Here is a 20,999-nt window from a genome sequence, read left to right as displayed (position 1 = left end):
GAAAAAGAGTATTTGATACGATGTATTTTCATTAAATAAAAGGAATTGATACTTAAAGTTGTGATTTACAGAATCTGTTTGCATTTGGTACAATTATTTAAATAGATAAACAGATGAACAAGAGCCTTTGTATAAACACAGATTTTGGCTCAACTCACAGTACTGTTTTGCATTCCTCAACAGCATCCCTCAAAACATATGGTTACCACATGTTCATTTAGTTTCCCTTGTCTGGAATGGAACCTCTTTGCTGACCCCAAATCCAATCCAATAGACTAGAGACTAGCAAATGAAATGGGATGTGGCAGCCTGTGCCCCACCTCTGTGGGACTAAATGTGATTACTGTAATAACCACCTGCACCGTTGGCCGTTTAATGGGATTATGCTAAATTGTTTCATTAGAACAGAGTACAACACGGGGGACTGAGCCTCATCTGTGTGTTTGTTTGTCTGTCAAGGAGATATACACTTACTGGTCATTAAGCAACAAGTCGCTGGTATTAGTATTTCCGAAACTTGAGGGCTTGTGTCACCTGCAATCCAGTGTTGTTTTAATTCTGGCTCAGTGTTGTGTACTAATGTTTATGTTAAGAAGAACGGTTTGTAGGCAGACATGTGCCCCTCAGGCCATCAGCTCATATTTGTCAAGTAATCCCCCAAGACTTGAGCTACTTGAAACTCCAGGTATTGACCACTCAGCTAAGATTTACCAATCTGACAGAACCTCATTTCTTGTTTTTTGTTTGTTGCTTATTTATCTCTTTCTGTCTGTCTCTTTCTGCCCGACCAGCTGTCAGTTCCTGGCGCTGAAGTTGACCCCGGCCATCCCAGTCATAGGAGGTGTGCTGTTTCTGTTTGTACTGGGGACACTGCTGAGAACCAGCTTCAGTGACCCAGGGGTGCTGCCCAGGGCCACCCCAGATGAAGCAGCTGATCTTGAAAGACAAATAGGTAAGACTACACTCTCAACTTAATGATTTTAGATATAAAAATATGGATATAAAACATATTATTGAAGTTTTGTTTTTCTGCATTTGCATTTTTGTGCTTCTTTTCGTGTCAGTTTTCTCACTGTGTCCTCGGATGTATTCCTTGACCAGCCCTGTTTCTTTCACCAAACCATACTGAGTTGTTCCTTTGTTTAGTATGTCAAAGAGGTGTCTTTTTGTATCTCTTGTTATAATCCCTCCATTCATCCATTTCTCTTCCTCCCTGTCTGAGTTTATGGTTACCTCTATCTTAGATACTGTATTTTCTCTGAGCAAGCCTCTCTGCATGGTACTGATCCAGAAGAGCTTCTGTGTTTTTACAACCTCCTATACAGAGTGCCAGATTATCTGGCTGATGTGTCTGGAGTTTGTCTGTGTAGCCAAAGAAATAGGGATCAAGCTTCCGCTGACTTTAAAGGCACTCTGCATTCAGGTTGAAGTGAAGTATTGGTCCTGCTTTGACCAAATGGCCTTTGATCTGTTTATTTCGCTCCAACTTATCCAAGGGCCCCCATTTGATATATTACCTGACTCATAAATTGTGTTTTGATAACTTCAAAATCTAATTTATGATGTGAAAGGTAAAACTGTTGGTGCATTAGGAACCACTTGATATGGAGTAACTGAATTACCAGCATCACAACACTGATGATAGCTCGCCATGAGTCAGATTCAGCCAAGACTGCAGTTTGTGATGTGGATTTAGCCTGTTTATGAAACTCACAGCTGTCTCTTTGTTTACATTATATTACATATCTTTAAAGAAATAATCAATAAATGCATCAATGCAAGAAATACAGGACCTGGATATGGCCCCCTGTTTAGATGTTGTTGATTTACATGTTGAGAAATTGTATGGGGCCAACATAAAGATGTTTTGTTAGAGTGCAGTCAGCTACTTAAGGACCCTTTCAGAGGAGGTAGGGAGAATCATGCTCAAGGGCACTTCATGCTAAAATTTACAGTGGTAATAAATGCAGTTTAGTTATTCACCAGTAAGTTGCAGGACTGACTCCCCAGTCTCCAATAGTGTCCTGCTGCCCTGTAGCTAAATGGATTATCACCACTTTACTCCAAGGTTTAACTTTCTAAACCCTCTTTTTAAAACCTCCTTTAAAGTTTTGGTCCTTTTATTTGGAATGTGAAGCTTCTGTTTCCCAGCAATGGTCCTTTCCGTGCTTCAGGCCACTGGGGCCTCATTAAACAAACTCTGGACTGGCTTAATTAATCTCATTAGGAGACTTAAAAGCTTTTGGAGGGAAGGTAAAGCACAGAGAGCTTGGAGCAATGGGCTGAAACAGCACTGTGCAGAAGTACCATGTTGTATTGGCAAGCATTTTTTCCGAGGATAAACAAATTAAAGGCTGAAAATATGAACATCGTTGACCCACATACCACTCTACCCCCCCACCCCCACCCCTCCTCTCTACCATCAGTTCATCTCAATTAGCTTTTGTTCTATACATTGCCAAGCACAGCAATTGGCTGGAATCTATCGTTGACAGACAAATTATTGTTGTCATGTTGATGATTGCCTGTACTCAAATCTGGACGTGCACAGGTGGTGAAGTAATAGTATGTATTAGGCTTTTCCAAAGAGATTGTTTTTACAACATGGTTCTTATTTTTGCAGTTTTGCAGTGTAATTGCATAGTTACAACATTTTGGGAGTGTTCACCTAAATTCTCTCTTCTAAGAAAATGTTTGAAAATGAATGTTTAGATTAATTAGGTGAAGACAGTTTGAATTGTAGAATAGCTTGTGGTTGCAATGCCCCTAGATCTTGGTTGTGTTTCCCTGAAACATCCACATCCCATGGCATTTGTGATGCTGCCAGCAGACTAATAGACTGCTTTAGTGTTGGTGCCATTATAGCTACCATTATCTTCCATTTGAAAGAACCTGGCTTGTAATTGCACAAGGACTTCACACACACACACACACACACACACACACACACACACACACACACACACACACACACACACACACACACACACAACACACACACACACACACACACACACACACACACACACACACAAATGCACATAAATACTTAAGGTGGTTTGTATCCTTCAGCAAGGAATGTTAGATTTAAGATACTGAGAGGTAAAAGTCACTGCCTTTTCCCACAGCCAGTAAAAAGGTACAATATCTTTGTTAAAATGCATTTGCTTTTCTTCATTGAGTTGCTTACCGTACTCTGCATTGTTTTCTTCCTGCTTTTTCTTTCTTTCTGTCAGTCTCTATCAGTCTTTATAGAGTAGTGTCTCTCTATAAACACACCCCATTGCTCTGTATTTCCAAACACTCTTCATTCTTTGCTTCCTTTCTCTGGTTGCTTTGTCCAGACCTGTGCACGGCTCTGCTGTTTGGTTCTAGCGTGGCAGCTTGACATGCAAGACATTAGTAGCACATCTGTAAACTCTTAGCTTGATCATCCAACTCCATCCCAAGCCCCAACAGCAACCAGTCTCACAATGTCTTCCAGGAGAAAACACTTAATGTCTGTCTCTTTCTGTCTCTCTCTGCCTTTGACACAAGTATTTGCTTTTTGTCCATTTGTCTTGAAGCAGTGATTAAAATGCATTCTGAGGTTGTGAAATAGTTTACAATTTCTGCTTTCACTCCCCATGTTTATACTTTAATGTATTCATTGTGTGTGTGTGTGTGTGTGTGTGTGTGTGTGTGTGTGTGTGTGTGTGTGTGTGTTTGTACATGCATTCTCATGTAAGTGCTCCTCATTTCTCTTCCCCAACTCTGCTGAATGTTTTTCCCTCTTTTGACTGAGATGGTTCTTGTTCATTTTTATTCACATCTTTTTTTTAAAACCAATATGTCCTTATGAAACTGTGCAGACGCTGATACTAAGAAAGCAGTTGATATGCTTAGCGAGCGTGGGTAACCTTTTCATGTCGGTGCTGCCATAATGTCATGGCTCTTTACCACTTCATGCTTTGTTTCTCATATGCTCAGTTGCTGTTTTATTTGATTTGCTAAATTGACGTACGTCTCTTGCTCACTCCATTTACCTAAGTGCCATCGATTTATCTCAAATAAGAGTTTCCATAAAAATCCTAATTGGAGAGTATAACTAACATTTATTGAGTGCTGCAACTTGCAAACTACCACTTGACTATATTTTGCATCTATCTTGTGCATGTTTAATCTATGTGTGCAGGTAGCTATCTTAATTGAAACAAAAATACTTGAATAATCCAGCCACCAATTGCCTAAGTAGTTTTGTAATTCACCAGAAACACCTCATAAATAGTTAATGATGTTTTCAGTTCCAAGTGCTACAAGGTTCAAGTTCAACACCACTCCTATTGATCTGTTGACCAAACAACAGAGGAACTAATGTTGGTGTACAATATGAGACATCAAGGTCTCTCATTCTCCCTGTACTTCAGGAGGGAAAGCTGATAGCTAGGCCTCTGCTGTCATCGTTGTGAGCAGATATCTCTGCTGTCTGCCAAATGCTTTAGGCTTTAGTCTTTGAAAACAAGGTTGGAGTGGGTGGCCTGGAGTATAGCCCACCTCAAGGAAAATCAAATGTGGCAAGTTTGCACAGGTAAAAAAAATATGGAAAAACAGATGAGACATAATACTGCATATGTCATCTTCATTCCCAGTATCTTGTCACTCTTCAGTGTACTCCTAATGCAGCAGAAATACCATGTGCATCTATGAAGGGTCGGTGAAAGAGTGGGAAGTCAAGAAAGGTAGCACAGCTTGTTGTTTATCCCAGCTTGAAATGGAGACAAGAGTTGATGTCTCTTCAGTGCACCACGTTTGATGTCTATGCATGTCTGCCTGCCTGCCCAATATGTCAGGACTAGACAGGCTGGCATCAGCTCAGCTACCACATGCCAAATCCAAAAGACTCTCTAAAGCACTAATCAGAGTGAGAGATGGTCAGAACTGCCTGTTTCCTTCCTTCCACCTAATATGGTCCAAGCTAGCTGGTGAATGTCAGGACAGCTTCACAGTTTTTCCAAAGCTGCCAGCTAGACTCAAGGCCAGCTGAGGAAATAGATTTTGGAAGGCTTAGAGCTCGGGCTGCTGGAGGAAGGATGGGCACATCAGTAGAGGATGCAATGACATTTAGGCTTTTCATGACTGCAGGAGCAGTCAGTATGGCTGTTTGAACGTGAGGACTTCAGTGCTTTCTTTTTTTCTTGGTGGTGTATCTGAATAGAAGCTTATGCGTGCTAAGTAAAGCCAGGAATATTTCCATGTCTTAGTATGTGTGGCATGAAAACTGTGTGAGGTGAATCATACCTCTACAATGCCAGAGTATTGGGCTCTCACAAAGACATCATATTTGCAATGTTTGATTAATAAAGTATTTCTTACATTAGTGATAGAGTTCCACCTGCCTTTTTCTTCACTTTTGACTTATGCTTTATAGTAGGCATCTCACCACAGTTGGCAGTGTTTCCTGACTCTTTCCACCCTGCCAAAGTGTATAATGTCATAATAAACTGAACATTGCATGAAGTGTGCTGTTTTTAAGGAGATTGAGCCTTGCTGAGGGGAAAAAAGCCAGACACCATGCCGCTGATGCAATCAGAGATACTTAAATGGGTGATGTGATGATACTGTCTGTAAATGTGGGTATTAAAAATATTAGTGGAAGTGTAAAGTCTGTTATTGGGATCATGATAAAATGCTGATAGTGTACAATTAAATGTGATTTTTTTCATGATTAATTATACTTTTTAGCTCTCCTTTTGTGTTGCCATCAATTAGCCTCTCTTGATTTTTCATTTCAAACTTGGCAGCCTGACAGACAACAGATACATTGTGGAGGTACCAGGGCATGCACTTATCAAAGTCACAACCAAACATTAACCATTTAACAGGGGTTGACTAATTACATGTTTTTTTTCTTTTGGGGTCATATTAAATTACTTAATTTATTTACTTTTTAGGGGCAACACAATTAAACATATTTCTTACAATATTCTTTATCACCAAAACTTCATAAAAGTCTGTTCTCTATTTTTTGCACCCTGTTCAATCACTTTGTGTTTATCGTTTTTCTTGATGTGTGTTGTTGGGTCTGCCTTTGTCAGTGCTCTTGCCAGAAACCTAATTCAGATGCCAAACTCAAAGCACATAGCCCATTACCAGAAAGAGACAGAGAGAGACCAGCTTGAGCCATTCTTTACAATGAGCGCTAGCTTTAATCTCATTAGATACAGCTTCCACTCTCTGTAGCGATAAGACTCTGCAAACATGCTTGTGGGCTTTTAACACCTTGTATATCTGCTTGTAGTGTTGAATTTGCTTTGGCTGGAGGCAAATTTGACACTGTACCATGAATAAACTAAGGCCCTTTGATTAACAGCTGTGTCTTGAACAAGACAAGATGATAGAGGTGACTACTTATTTCTGTCTTGGCATTAGCGTCCGCTAAATGCTGACCATTGCACTGTTAAATGCCACTAAACATCAAAAACTGGCACCAATTTAAATCATCCCAGATAGTGCAGTTCACGGGTCTGTATTGATTCTGACCTGCTGTTGGGCTCCAACTCTAGAAATTAAAAAAGTTTAATAAATCAGGCAAAATACACTGATGAGGTCCAAAGATTACCACGCAATGACTGGGTTTATCAGAAGCACAGTCTGTGCAACTCATGTTAACGCCCCTTTTTGCCCCTGGCATGATAATATGTCGTTTGACATAGTGCTGTGATGTCTGTTCTGTAAAGAATTAATACCTTGTTTTGAATGACAGCCCAATCATACTTCATGCTGGTGCTTAAACCACTACTGTGACTCGCCTCCTCCCTCCTCTCTCAGTGTGGCGGACCACCTGAGGTCACTTTTCATGTTTGACTTCATTGTTATTGGCTGCATAATAAGCAATAGGTATGCAGCCAGTCGAAAGAGGCTCTATTACCAAGCTACTTGTCATCTCAACTTCTCCATCTGTGGATTGCTGGTACATGAACCTCAATCTGTCCTCCCTTATTATGACTGATAAAGGGGGCATGCCAGTAAGGGAGGAAGAGCTTAGCACAGTTCAACATGACAGAGAGACAGATGGAAACTGCTTGGATGTAGGAATCATAGAGGGCGGGAAGGAGAGAAGATGACTAAATTGAAATAAGCAGAAATATGTTAAACATGTGCAGAAGAAACTTAATCTTGCAGTTGTGTTTTATTCTCCCTGGGCAATTAAAAGGTATAAGTGCTGGCTATTGCTTGTACTTACCAATATGAAACTGTATCTCTGATTTCCCTGCTGATGTGAAGATTTCTTCATTTAGCGTCTGCTCGCAAAACCCCCCAACATCCAGGATAGTGTTATGTAACATAGTCGTAGCTTTATACACATTCCCTACAACGTAAAGCTTCTACTGCAATCTACCATTTATGTAATTTTGATCATGTGTGCTGTAAAAAGCCATTTTATACTCGTGACGGTCCCTGGGGTAAAATAACTTTCTTTTCTATTCTTTCTTTCCTTCATTCTTGGCTAGTCCCCAGGCTTTCAGTGACATAGATGTGGAAAACACAGAGATAAAGAAATGATGGTCAGTGGATGATGGAGCTACAGGGGGCAGGAATAGAGCAATGTACAAGAATAGATCTGTCACTGTACAGCTGTGTTATCGGAGCACACAATAGGAAAAAGAAGAAAAACACTTTGGGAGAAATTAGACCAGTCTGGATTCACCCAATGTACTGATCATTCACTCTCTTGTTCCATCCATTACACTTCCTCACTCACTCACTCACTCACTTACTCACTCACACCTTTCATCTTAATGCACATCAGTTGAAAAAATCTATATGTATGTTCTCATACACGGCTGATTTTAGGTAATAAAGGCATTAACACAACAACAGCAATAGTAATACCTTTTCAAGAGGTTATCTCTGTGTGTCTTTCTGTCTCCCCGTGGACCTCATCAGGCTTCATTTACCAGTGAGATGTCCAGGCTGAAGCAGCAGCTGTGTGTCCCTCTCTCTGCTGCCATATTCTGGCTTCGTCCAATACCCGACCAGGCCTTCTTCCTTACTGTAATCCTTCACTCAGACAGTTGTCACATTTCTGTATCCAGACTACTGAACTGAATCCTCATGGCCTTGGCCAAGGCCTTGTTCAGTTCAGCCCAGAGTGACAAAGTACAACGTCTGAAGCAGAAGACATTTCGCCTAAGGTAGCTTTGGTCTGGATAGAGTACAGTTCACCTCTTTTCATAGAATCAAATCCCCTGACATGTACCACAGAATAAAACCCTTGGGTAGATATAACAATCAAAAGTGACACAATTTATTATGAGATTTCAGATCATTTGTGAATTATGTCACAATTGGCTTTGCGTGTGATTGTTTCTACCACTACTTTCTATCTATCTGTACAGTCGTTTGCTGATTGTGATTTTGAGTATTCACCTTGGTTTCATACTTCAGAAAAATGTTACTCCTGCTCTGATTTGTGTTTTGGTTTTGTTACTTACCTCAAAGTGGCTGCTTTCCACATATTTTACATTATGTTGGATTTTTTAGGCCAAGTTATATGTTTGTATGTGTATGACTTAACAAAAACACAAAATCAAGTCAGGTAGTCAAAACTTGTTTTGAAAAAATTGGGACATTTACATAACTTCATCCTACTCAACAGTAACAGTGGAGAAGCACAGACTAGAAGAAAATTAAAAACCTATGCCTATATTAATTCTGCTGTTTTGTGATGCAGCCACATCTAAAATGATGCTCAGCAGCAAATCAAATTATATCTTTTTAAAAGGCATCCAGCAAGTTTTGCCTTGTGCAAAATATTTAACAATATCGTATCTGTCCAGAACTGGGGCTCTACTGGTTTGAATAGAAGCATGTAACCAAAGTATTTTGTCTTTCCTTTACCATACTGCTCCACAAATGCTTTTTAGAATAGTTTTTCCTTGAGAAAGATTCACTCTGCCGTTGGAACTGTGTGATAGGTTTTACCTTTCTTGGCTTGGTTCAGAGCAAGGTCGCACAGGAAATTCCTCTGCAGTGAATTTCTCAGCTAACATCACCTGCTGTACCAGTTGACTCTCACTCAACTCTAAAGTAACTTCCTCAAATGTAATGGTGTTTTTTGCACTTGATGTAGTCAGTAACCAGAGTTGACGTATTCATTTTTTAGAACCGATTTGTTTTACTTTAAAGAAAACAGCACCAGTGAGAATTATTCTATGCTTGTATTTAGCTGTAAACACTCTTCTCCTACACACTTCTTTATCACCCTGCTTCATGCCCGACCCCCAACAACACCAGGACAGTGCACACATAATACCAACTGACATTGGTAGGTAGATGTTACATTTTCAAATAAACACCTTTTCAAGTTGGGAGATTTGTTAATGGTGGCTGCATGTCTCACACCTTCTTCCTGCCCTTCAGCACTTATCAAAAACACTTTTGTTAATCACCCACATAAAATTGATTTGTCAGTGAAGAGATATAACCTGTTGAGTTAGGCACTGTGGTTAGATTTAATACTCACTTTAGAAAGCTTCTTATTTACCTGGTAAACCTGTGATTAGCCTTGATTTAGCTAATCAGTCAATCCTCACTTGGTCATTGTTTTGAAAAATTTCAAATTTAGTCTGTTATATAAAATTCTCATAAACAGAAAACATTGTTTCCTGTTTATGAGAATTTTGACTCATTTATCTTTTGACTTATCCCCCTCTGACCTTGAATAGCAAAGAGTTTCCCTGCAAGTAATGTCTCTCTCGAATCTACATCACAATGCCTTTTGTATTTGCATTGGAAACTGCAATAGTAGGCTTCACTCGCTGATTGCCTCTGCCCACCAGCACAGCTCAAAACAACTCACCTTCAGCTTTCCATGAGACATCACATGGCCATATGTTGTATGTTATTTTCAGTAATTTTGAAACCATTTTTTCTCCAGTTGGCTGTAGTGTGTAAGAGCCTGAAATTGCAGCTTGACAGAACAGAATTTGCTTGTGTCTCTCTGGTTGTAGTCTTACATCTTTGCAGTCAGGCTGAGGTCAGTTAGCGATCATCATTGTACCATATTCCAGTACACTTTTCCATCTGTGAAAGTAAAGACTCCAGCTTTCTCTCCTTCACATTCACAGTAGGATAGCAATTAGCTTCCCTTTATACCTCACCAGGCAACGCCTAGTGCAGTTTGGCTGACATTGAACCCTCATTTAACTTTGTACCTGAGGGTGTGTGTGGATACAGAGGGTGTACGTATGCATGTGTGTTCTGTTACCTCACTTCCCAGTCTACCTGGCCTGATTTTCTAGCTTCAAGCACTTAGGCTTGGCCTATCTCTCTGAGGGATCTCCCACTAGCTGCTGGTGTAAGGCTAAGTAAGCTTTGGCTGCCAGGATGGCTAAGTGTACAAACGCCTTTGTTCAGCAGAAAAGCTACTTTGACACCCCCACTCACCCTCTACTTCACTGCAGGCATCTGTGAACAAGCGTGAATGTTGATGGGCTGGTTGAACTGTACTTAAGGTGTGACGACAGCTGATTTACAGGATGTTGTATGGAATTACTTGAATTTCAAGTTAGGTTTTTAAGACTGTCTGTAAATTGATTTTGTTTTTGTTCTGAACATTTTTTTAACCTCCTAAGACCCGAACTCTTGCATGGCGTGCATTTTTAATTTCTCTTTGCTATTTAGGCTGATTGGGACCTGATGAGTGTAACAACAAAGAATTATGTTTTTACATGATGTAGTTTCTGAGAAAAATGATGTCCACATATGAGGACATTCGTCTTCAATTTAGATAGAAACCAATAAAGTCACAGTTGAGTAATTATGTAAAACTATTTATTTGGTGCCAGAACACAGCAGCATTTTCCTGAGTGCAAAAACAAAATGAGACGGAACAATTGTGCCCCTTTGAGCAATATGGCTCATTTGAAGTACTGTAAAACAGTTGCAGAAAGACGTATGTCTGTAACTAAGATTTTCAAACTATTTTTTTTCCCCATTGGAACATGTTTACACTTATGTGTGAAAGGCTCTGTAACAGTTGCAAAAATGTCAGAACAAAAACAAAAATCAATTTTACAGACAGTCTTAAAAACCTAACTTGAAATTTTCAAGTAAATTCCATACAACATCCTGTAAATCAGCTGTCGGTCACACCTTAAGTACAAGTTCAACAGCCATCAACATTCACGCTCTGTTCACAGCATGCCTCATTGAAGTAGACGTGAGTGGGGTGTCAAAGTAGCTTTTCTGCTGAAAACAAAGGCGTTTGTACACTTAGCCATCTGGCAGGCAAAAGCTTACTTAGCCTGTACACCAGCAGCTAGTGGGGAGCATCCCTCAGAGAGATAGGCAAGCCTAAGTGCTTGAAGCTAGGAAAAATCAGGCCGGGTAGACTGGAAGTGAGGTAACAGAACACACATGCATAAACGTACACCCTCTGTATCCACACACACCCTCAGGTACAAAGTTAATGGGTTCAATGTCAGCCAAACTGCACTAGCGTTGCCTGGTGAGGTATAAAGGGGAAGCTAATTGCTATTCCTACTTGTTTGAATGTGAAGGAGAGGAAAACTGGATCTTTACTTTCACAGATGCGAAAAGTGTACTGGAATATGTACAATGAGATCGCTAACTGACCTCAGCCTGACTGCAAAGATGTTAAGGACTTACAACCAGAGAGACACAAGCAAATTCTTTCTGTTCAAGCTTGCAATTTCAGGCTCTTACACCACTACAGCACAACTGGAGAAAAAATGCGTTTCAAAATTACTTGAAAATAACATACAAACATATGGGGCCAATGTTGATGTCTCATGGAAGCTGAAGGTGAGTTGTTTTGAGCTGTGGTGGGCAGAGGCAATCAGCGAGTTGAAGCCTTACTATTGCAGTTTCCAATGCAAAATACAAAAGGCCATTGTGATGTAGATTCGAGTGGAGAGGACATTACTTGACGGGAAACTCTTTGCTATTCAAAGGTCAGAGGGGGATCAGGTCAAAAGATAAATGAGTCAAAATTCTCATTAAACAGGAAACAATGTTTTTCGTTCTTATGAAATTTTATATAACAGCTAAATTTTGAAATTTATTCAAAACAATGACCAATGAGGATTGACTGATTAGGCTAAATCAAGGCTAATCACAGGGTTTACCAGGTAAATAATAAGCTTTCTAAAGTGAGTATTAAATTAAACCAACAGTGCCTTAAACTTCAACAGGTCTTATTATCTCTTCACTGACAATCAATTTTATGTGGGTGATTAACAAAAGTGTTTTTTGATAAAGTGCTTGAAGGGCAGGAGAAGGTGTGAAGACATGCAGCCACCATTAACAAACTCCCAACTTGAAAAAGGTTGTTTATTTTGAAAATGTAACATCTACCTACCAATTCAGTTGGTATTATGTGTGCCACTGTCCTGGTGTTGTTGCGGGGTCCGGGCATGAAGCAGGTGATAAAGAAGTGTTGTTAGGAGAAGAGTGTTACAGCCTAAAGTACAAGCATTAGAATAATTCTCACTGGTGCTGTTTTCTTTAAAGTTAAACAACAAATCGGTTCTAAAAATGAATACAGTCAACTCTGGTTACTGTACTTACATCAAGTGCAAAAAACACCATTACATTTTAGAAGTTACTTTAAGCTTGGAGTTTGAGAGTCAACTGGTACAGCAGGTTGATGGTTAGCTGAGGAAAATCACTGCAGACGGACTTCCTGTTGCGGACCTTGCTCTTGAACCAAGCCCAAGAAAGGTAAAACCTATCACCACAGTCCAAACGGCAGATGTGAATCTTTCTCAAGGAAAAACTATTCTAAAAAGCATTTGTGGAGCATATGGTAAATGGAAAAAACAAATACTTTTGTTACATGCTTCTATTCAAAACCAGTAGAGCCCCAGTTCTCGGACAGATACGATATTGTTAAATATTTTGCACCAAGGCAAAACTGCTATGCTTTTAGAATAGTTTTTCCTTGAGAAAGATTCACTCTGCCGTTGGAACTGTGTGATAGGTTTTACCTTTCTTGGCTTGGTTCAGAGCAAGGTCGCACAGGAAATTCCTCTGCAGTGAATTTCTCAGCTAACATCACCTGCTGTACCAGTTGACTCTCACTCAACTCTAAAGTAACTTCCTCAAATGTAATGGTGTTTTTTGCACTTGATGTAGTCAGTAACCAGAGTTGACGTATTCATTTTTAGAACCGATTTGTTTTACTTTAAAGAAAACAGCACCAGTGAGAATTATTCTATGCTTGTATTTAGCTGTAAACACTCTTCTCCTACACACTTCTTTATCACCCTGCTTCATGCCCGACCCCCAACAACACCAGGACAGTGCACACATAATACCAACTGACATTGGTAGGTAGATGTTACATTTTCAAATAAACACCTTTTCAAGTTGGGAGATTTGTTAATGGTGGCTGCATGTCTCACACCTTCTTCCTGCCCTTCAGCACTTATCAAAAACACTTTTGTTAATCACCCACATAAAATTGATTTGTCAGTAAGAGATATAACCTGTTGGATTAGGCACTGTGGTTAGATTTAATACTCACTTTAGAAAGCTTCTTATTTACCTGGTAAACCTGTGATTAGCCTTGATTTAGCTAATCAGTCAATCCTCACTTGGTCATTGTTTTGAAAAATTTCAAATTTAGTCTGTTATATAAAATTCTCATAAACAGAAAACATTTGTTTCCTGTTTATGAGAATTTTGACTCATTTATCTTTTGACTTATCCCCCTCTGACCTGAATAGCAAAGAGTTTCCCTGCAAGTAATGTCTCTCTCGAATTACATCACAATGCCTTTTGTATTTGCATTGGAAACTGCAATAGTAGGCTTCACTCGCTGATTGCCTCTGCCCACCAGCACAGCTCAAAACAACTCACCTTCAGCTTTCCATGAGACATCACATTGCCATATGTTGTATGTTATTTTCAGTAATTTTGAAACCATTTTTCTCCATTGGCTGTAGTGTGTAAGAGCCTGAAATTGCAGCTTGACAGAACAGAATTTGCTTGTGTCTCTCTGGTTGTAGTCTTACTCTTTGCAGTCAGGCTGAGGTCAGTTAGCGATCATCATTGTACCATATTCCAGTACACTTTTCCATCTGTGAAAGTAAAGACTCCAGCTTTTCTCCTTCACATTCACAGTAGGATAGCAATTAGCTTCCCTTTATACCTCACCAGGCAACGCCTAGTGCAGTTTGGCTGACATTGAACCCTCATTTAACTTTGTACCTGAGGGTGTGTGTGGATACAGAGGGTGTACGTATTGCATGTGTGTTCTGTTACCTCACTTCCCAGTCTACCTGGCCTGATTTTCTAGCTTCAAGCACTTAGGCTTGGCCTATCTCTCTAGGGATCTCCCCACTAGCTGCTGGTGTAAGGCTAAGTAAGCTTTGGCTGCCAGGATGGCTAAGTGTACAAACGCCTTTGTTCAGCAGAAAAGCTACTTTGACACCCCCACTCACCCTCTACTTCACTGCAGGCATCTGTGAACAAGCGTGAATGTTGATGGGCTGGTTGAACTGTACTTAAGGTGTGACGACAGCTGATTTACAGGATGTTGTATGGAATTACTTGAATTTCAAGTTAGGTTTTTAAGACTGTCTGTAAATTGATTTTGTTTTTGTTCTGAACATTTTTTTAAGACATTAACCAATGGGAAAAAAGCTATAGTATTTCATTCCCAAATGAGAAATACTGCTACTTTTTTATCGTTATTATTTTCTACAGTAAGGAGAGCATGAGTGATTCTCTTGATTCATTTAAATTAAAATCATTTTGTACAGAGTCTACTTTGGCCAGTATGCAAAGTACTTATGATAACACTCATGTTCCTAGCTCAGTAAGATGACCTGGTTTGCTGCTAAATGTCTGCCTTCACTTGAATTTAAAGTGTTGCTAACAAAGGGAAACAAATGGAACCATGGCTAAGTTAGTTATATTGATAATTTCATAATAAATGTTGATTATCAAGTGAAACAAGATACAAAACAGTGTATAGCTTCAGGATAATTAGCTGATATGAATGTATTAGTGTTACTGTTTGGTTTATTAAGATGTTACTGGCAGAGGCAGTGGCTTTGCAGCCAGTTTGTCCCCAATTTTGGGCAATTTCTCTATTTGTGGGGAAGTATAGTGGCTATTAAGAATCCTTGATATCTCCAAATTGGATTCACAACTAGGAGGTCGAAATTAAAAAAAAAATTCCCCACTCAGCTGCTTTTAATCACTGTTTCTATAATATGACTTAAACATGTCATTAAATATCTTACATTATTTTTGGAGATCCCAGATTATGCTTCCAAGATGTCTCCCCTAATGCCTCAGAAGAACCCTATAGTTTTTTCGTCCTAGTCTCTGTATCTGATTTGATGGTATAATGTTACAAAACGTTTTATTGCACTATGAATACCTAGACAATGTGACATCTCCTGGTTGCTTAACACTATGGTAACTGAATTGTGCTCTGAATTGTTCACACACTCCCCCCATTCGTCGTCTCCCCCAGTGGAGTCTGCTGAGAGAGCACAAGAACAGAGGGAGGAGAAGCGCACATTGGGCATTGATCACAAGAGAGACGAATTCAATAGAACAGAACTCACTGGCTGCGTTTCCTCTGCTCTCCTTAAGAAATGTCACACACCCACACGATCCTCTCGCTCTCTATGCCCCCCCTTCCAACTAACACACATAAGCCACTCTATTAGCAATGCTATGGGCTTCTGTGTAAATGATCTCAAAATGATCTTCCCACACACACAATCTCCTGCTCTCATGGTGCGTGAGAGTGCTCAAAGCGAACGGAGCAATAACAGGATACAGGCTCTACCTTTTATGGCTTGAAAATCACTATCATCGCTCTCATCCTTACCATTTAGCCTGTCATCACGCGTGTCTTACTCCACCAAAAAACCATTCAAAGCAGTTTGCCTCCATTTTCTTTTTTGTATTATAGTCTGAGGATTGCGGTGTTAAGTGCATGTTCAACTCCAGACTGTGGTTAATATTACCTGGACTGGATTGCAATTTTAGAACTGTAACCACTGACTTTCATTCTATTGACCACGAGTTTTAGGGTGGTAGTGTTTTATCAGCTGCACAAAAGGTTCTTTCTGGTTTGACACACAGAGGCAGAATCTGTGTAGCTCATGCAAAAGAGCCACAATGGTGGGTCTAATTAAAAATAATGAGCTGTGTGGGTTGTCCATGTTCAAGCCTTTTAAGTACTGATATCGTGACATCTACCTTTCATCATAGCAAAGGATAATTGCAGATCAGTAAAGATTCCACCTTACCATATCTCTTTTGAGATTCATTCAGTCCCAAGACAAATTAAAGTAGACAACCTGAACTGGCTTTTTCTTATAAATAAAGAAATGCAAAATTTATTACTTTTTATAAGTGCCTCAAACTTGCTGATGTTACAAATTCAGTTTCCCTGTGCCAAAGAAATAATGTTTCAAGCATGAAATTCATTGTAGATTGTTTATTTTTGGTTTTTGAAGGCAGAAAGACATGTACTCCAGCAAGACAAGACTGCATTACAAATATACATTTTCTGGCCATTAGTAACCTGCAGTAACCTTCATATAGAGTGCTGCTGTCTGTTGTTTGGGCTGTGTTATCCATCCAGCATGTAAAGAAGAGGTTTTTATAGAACCAGTGATGCTAGACTTCATACAGAGTAAAAGCATTCACTAGGCTATAAAAGTAAAGAGATTATAACCTGTAACATACTGTAATTTGTTAAAATGTTTCAGGCATTCAGTATTGAGTCTAAACCAGTGTCTTTACCTTGTCACATATTACATTTATTTTAACGCCTACACTCTGACTGTGGTATTTTCCTCATATGGTGGAGATGATTGACTCCTGACTTCTATTGCATTTTTGTTATTTTTGTGCCTTTGACTATTCTTGACACACCTGCATCACCTATGCCACATGCACAAAATAGTAATGTATATGGCAATCCATTAGCGTCTGGTGAAACTCAAAGAATACTACTTAGCGCAGTAGCAAGGTACAGTAACAAGTCTTTTTTGATTTTGATTCTTATGTATCTCTTATGTTTTTCTCTCTCTTTTATTTTCGCCAGATGTTGCTAATGGCAGTTACGGGCTACAGCCTCCTCCCAGGACCAAGGAGGTGGTTATCAATGGCCAGACAGTGAAACTGAAGTATTGCTTCACCTGCAAGATCTTTAGACCACCACGTGCCTCCCACTTGCAGCCTGTGTGACAACTGTGTGGGTGAGTGAAAAGGATGTTCTCTGTATGTGAGTTTGCATTTTTTGCTTTCAGTGTTCTCTATAATGAATTTTATCAGTTAATAATTAATTAATATTAATAAGGATTACTAGGATTACTAGGATTACACTGATATGGCATTTTGCCTGTTTTATCATATCTGACCTTGTATGAAAAAAATACATACAAGGTCAGATATGATAAACAGGCAAAATGCCATATCAGTGTATCCTAGTATGTAGGTCTTTTTGAGATGATCAGCATTTCTATACCACGGAACTGGGCCTTTACACTCACAACAAGTGTTGAGTTTGTGATTCATACCTACAGGGTATGTACACTACATTATACTTAGAGGGATTGGCATCCACACAGAGGAGAGGAGGGAATAGTTAGACTGAACAGAAAGAAAACAGCAGCATAATGGTTGATTTTTGCTGCTCTTCACAACCACATTCTCTGTCTCTGGAGACAAAGCGAAGAGCACAGCTAGGCAATTACTAAAAGATAGAGATAGAGATACAGAAACCTGTGTGTCTGTATCTTTCTCATCAGGGTTTTTGTGCTGCTCACTCATCAGAGACAACGCCTCCTTTGAATGTCTGTTTCCTTGTCAGAAGTGGAACCGGCAGAAAATTTGTGAGACAAAGATGAGGAAGTAGTAAACACAGGAAAAAAGATGAGGAGGTGGTAATCAGATGCAGCAGATGCGCACTGGCAGGAAAGAGGACAGACTGGCAGTTGAACAAAAACAGGGAGGGCAGTCATTTCACAAACAGTCTATGTATGTCGCTACAGAAAGGTGGATTTGTGCACATTTTAAATAAATTGTTACATTCATAAATTAAACGATGAGGCTCAGTTGTTGATAAAATTTTTAACATAAAGTAGTGTAGATATCCTCTCTCTAAAACCAGAAAAAAGTAAATGAGTGACGGACTTGAACCAACATTATCACAGGAGGGATGGTTCAAAGGCTTTTTTAGACCAAACATGACACTTGGTTTTGTACAGTTTGACAATATATTTAGATCATAAGAGTCACAGATGGGTGGGAATAAAAAATGAGAAACAGACATAGTTGGACTCTCCATACTGCAGGTGGGTGTGAGTGAACTCCAGTTATGATTGTCAGTTGTAGCTAGTGTCCCTTTCATAAGAATTAATTTTCAGCCTGACTCAAAGATCCAGGTCTCCACCCAACATGGCTCCACATCCCAAAGTGCAATCTGGACTCAGTCAGTGCAGCATTCATTATGAAGCCAAAACTGCATGAATACCAATACAGTGAATTACATCCTGTGCCTGTATAATAAAAAATAATATTTTTCTTCCATTCTCCAAACACTGGAAGTCATGGGAATCTTATTTATTTTGGTTTAATAACCCTAGCGTGGTTGCTAAGTCTGCAATGACCAGTATTAGTAACTAACTGGACTGGCACTTGCTTCTTAAGCTGGAAATGGAGATCACAATGCGCAACGAAAAAGAGATACAAGTGCTTCCTCTATGACAGAATAAGCTTATGAGCATGCAGAATAATGACACACACACACACATACACACACCACTCCCCTTCCCTTCTCTTGCAGTCGTGCTGTTTTTTTTCTTACAGCATGTACAGCAGGACAAGATGGTCTGACTGTTTTGTTTGTTTTTAAATTTCCAGTTGTAAGTGTTCATAAACATTGGTGTTGTTTATGTGTGGTCAGAGGGTTGGGATTTGGTGATTGAATTTCTAGAGTGATTTAGTTTCTGTTTGCTGTTTATTTTTTCCGATGTGCTTAATTACAGAGCATTAGATGACACTTTAATGATCCCCTGGGGAAATTATATTGATATGTAAGCAAAACAATGAAATACATTAAAAGATTATTTGCACATAAATAACAATATATTAGATGCTGTGAAACTAGAAGAGTTGCTTTTTCAAGCTTTTTGGTTTTACTTTAAAATAATCTCAGAAGGAAATGCTACTGCGTAAATATGTGCTACACCTGGTATATATTGTGTTTCTGCCTACTGCTGCCTCCTCATGATAATGAGATTGAACAGATGATCTAAAAAGAAAAAAACAGCAGACGTGCTTCTGTCATTATTTAGAGTGATTTTATCCTTACGTTTCTTGAATATCAGTGGATCTCTTAGCTCATTGTTAAAACATCCCACTATGGACACTCAAGAATAGGACAGTATGATCACATACCAGGGCGCTACTTTTTAAAAAGTATAAAAAAGGAAATAAATCAATTTAGCCAAAATTTAGACCTTTTATAAAAGTATTAAAAACATCTTAATCACCATTTGTATATATTTTTTTTCTGTGAATAGCCAATTTGTCAAAAGGTTTCTATGCTAACAGCTTGCAAATAGTATTTATTTATACTTGTGGGAGTCTGCCTGTATAGCCCCATCAATCTAAAAAGCGGATTGAGCCAGGCAGGAAGTCAACAACACAGGAACGGCATAGAGGCATCCGGTCAATTTTTCTCGACTCACAATCGTATATCAGATCACTATATCAACTCTATAACTGGTGGCACCAGGCCCGAAGTCTGTCAGTCAGAGGAATTTTGTATTTTTGAATGTATTTTTAACAAAAAAACACAGCCACCAAATCTTTCATCCATTCATAAACCTTGCTTTTGGGTTAGTCACTCAGTTTATTCTCTTGAGCTTTTTTCCCTCTTGGCCTATTTGAATTCTGTTGTATTCATTACTTCATACTTATACCGTGAATGTATAGCAAAATGTAAGTTAAAGGTGACATTAAGATGACGTAACCGGGTTACAGCTCAAGTGGCATTTGAGTTCTTAAGATATATTGAGAAAATGTCTTAAAGGTCTTAAAATGTGTTGAATTCAACTTCAGGATTCCTCATATACTGTTCATACAGGATAATATCAAAAGTCTCTCTTTATCCCTCTCCTCGCATTGTTGTTGTCACTTCATATCTAATGACCACTGAGGCTGGCTGTGGTCATAATCGATTTGACTAATAGTAGCTGTCCCCTTTCTAACTGGGAGGCTTGTTTTCCCAGACACATTTTTCAACCATGCACTGATATATGAAGACAAAAGCAGGTTCATTTTCACCTCACTAAACAAATTAATGCTCTGATTAATTAGTTAAGTAGGCTACCACGTGCACAGCTAGTAGTCCGAGGACTGCAGAGTGGCGGTCTAATTAAAAAAAAAAAACACACTAAACAATAAACTCTCCACTCTCAAGCAGTCATGTGAAATGATAAGTGTCCTGCATGCTGTCTCATGATTCTTTTAATAATAATGTACACTACTAATTTTCATTTGAAAGTCTTTTCACATTAAATGTAAAAGTAAGTTGTAAACTTCAGACTTGCCATTCGGATGACATATTTTTGTATTTTTGAATTATATTTCTCTTTACAAGACATTTAATTCACCTAACAGAATTAAAGAGTCTTCATCTGTGCACATTGATAAACACTTTGTTCACCTCCATCAAAGTTTGCACACTCAGATACCAATACGGGGCTTACAGGCTTCAGGTCAGGGTGTCATTATTGGAAAAACCCCAGGCGTTCCTAGCTGTATTGATCTCTATGGAAGGACATGACAGTCTGAACAACACTTTACTTGTACTACTTGTCCTTTTGTTTTCATTTCCTCAAAACGTCCTCCAACCTTCTTTATATGAGGTTCTTTCTGGAGGCGCCTTATCTGTTTGACCCAGCAAAGTGCTTTCTTTCACCTCTCAACCTTGCGCAGTCCCACTTCTGATG

General features: G+C 39.2%; 1 protein-coding gene across 2 annotated transcripts in view; it reads left to right on the top strand.

Annotated features, from left to right (window-relative positions):
• LOC111225328 (probable palmitoyltransferase ZDHHC14) overlaps positions 1-20,999 on the top strand; it is a 55,794-nt gene that overhangs the window by 14,618 nt on the left and 20,177 nt on the right. For both annotated transcript variants that reach the window (XM_022750122.1, XM_022750121.1), the window contains exon 3: positions 792-952. In XM_022750122.1, coding sequence (XP_022605843.1) covers positions 792-952 — 161 coding nt within the window. The remainder of the gene's footprint in view (positions 1-791; positions 953-20,999) is intronic.

The sequence above is a fragment of the Seriola dumerili genome, unplaced genomic scaffold, assembly GCF_002260705.1.
Source record: "Seriola dumerili isolate Sdu_G_001 unplaced genomic scaffold, Sdu_1.0 BDQW01000149.1, whole genome shotgun sequence".
NCBI lineage: Eukaryota > Metazoa > Chordata > Actinopteri > Carangiformes > Carangidae > Seriola > Seriola dumerili.
Note: the sequence above shows the minus strand (reverse complement) of the source record. Positions and strands in the feature narration are given on the sequence as shown.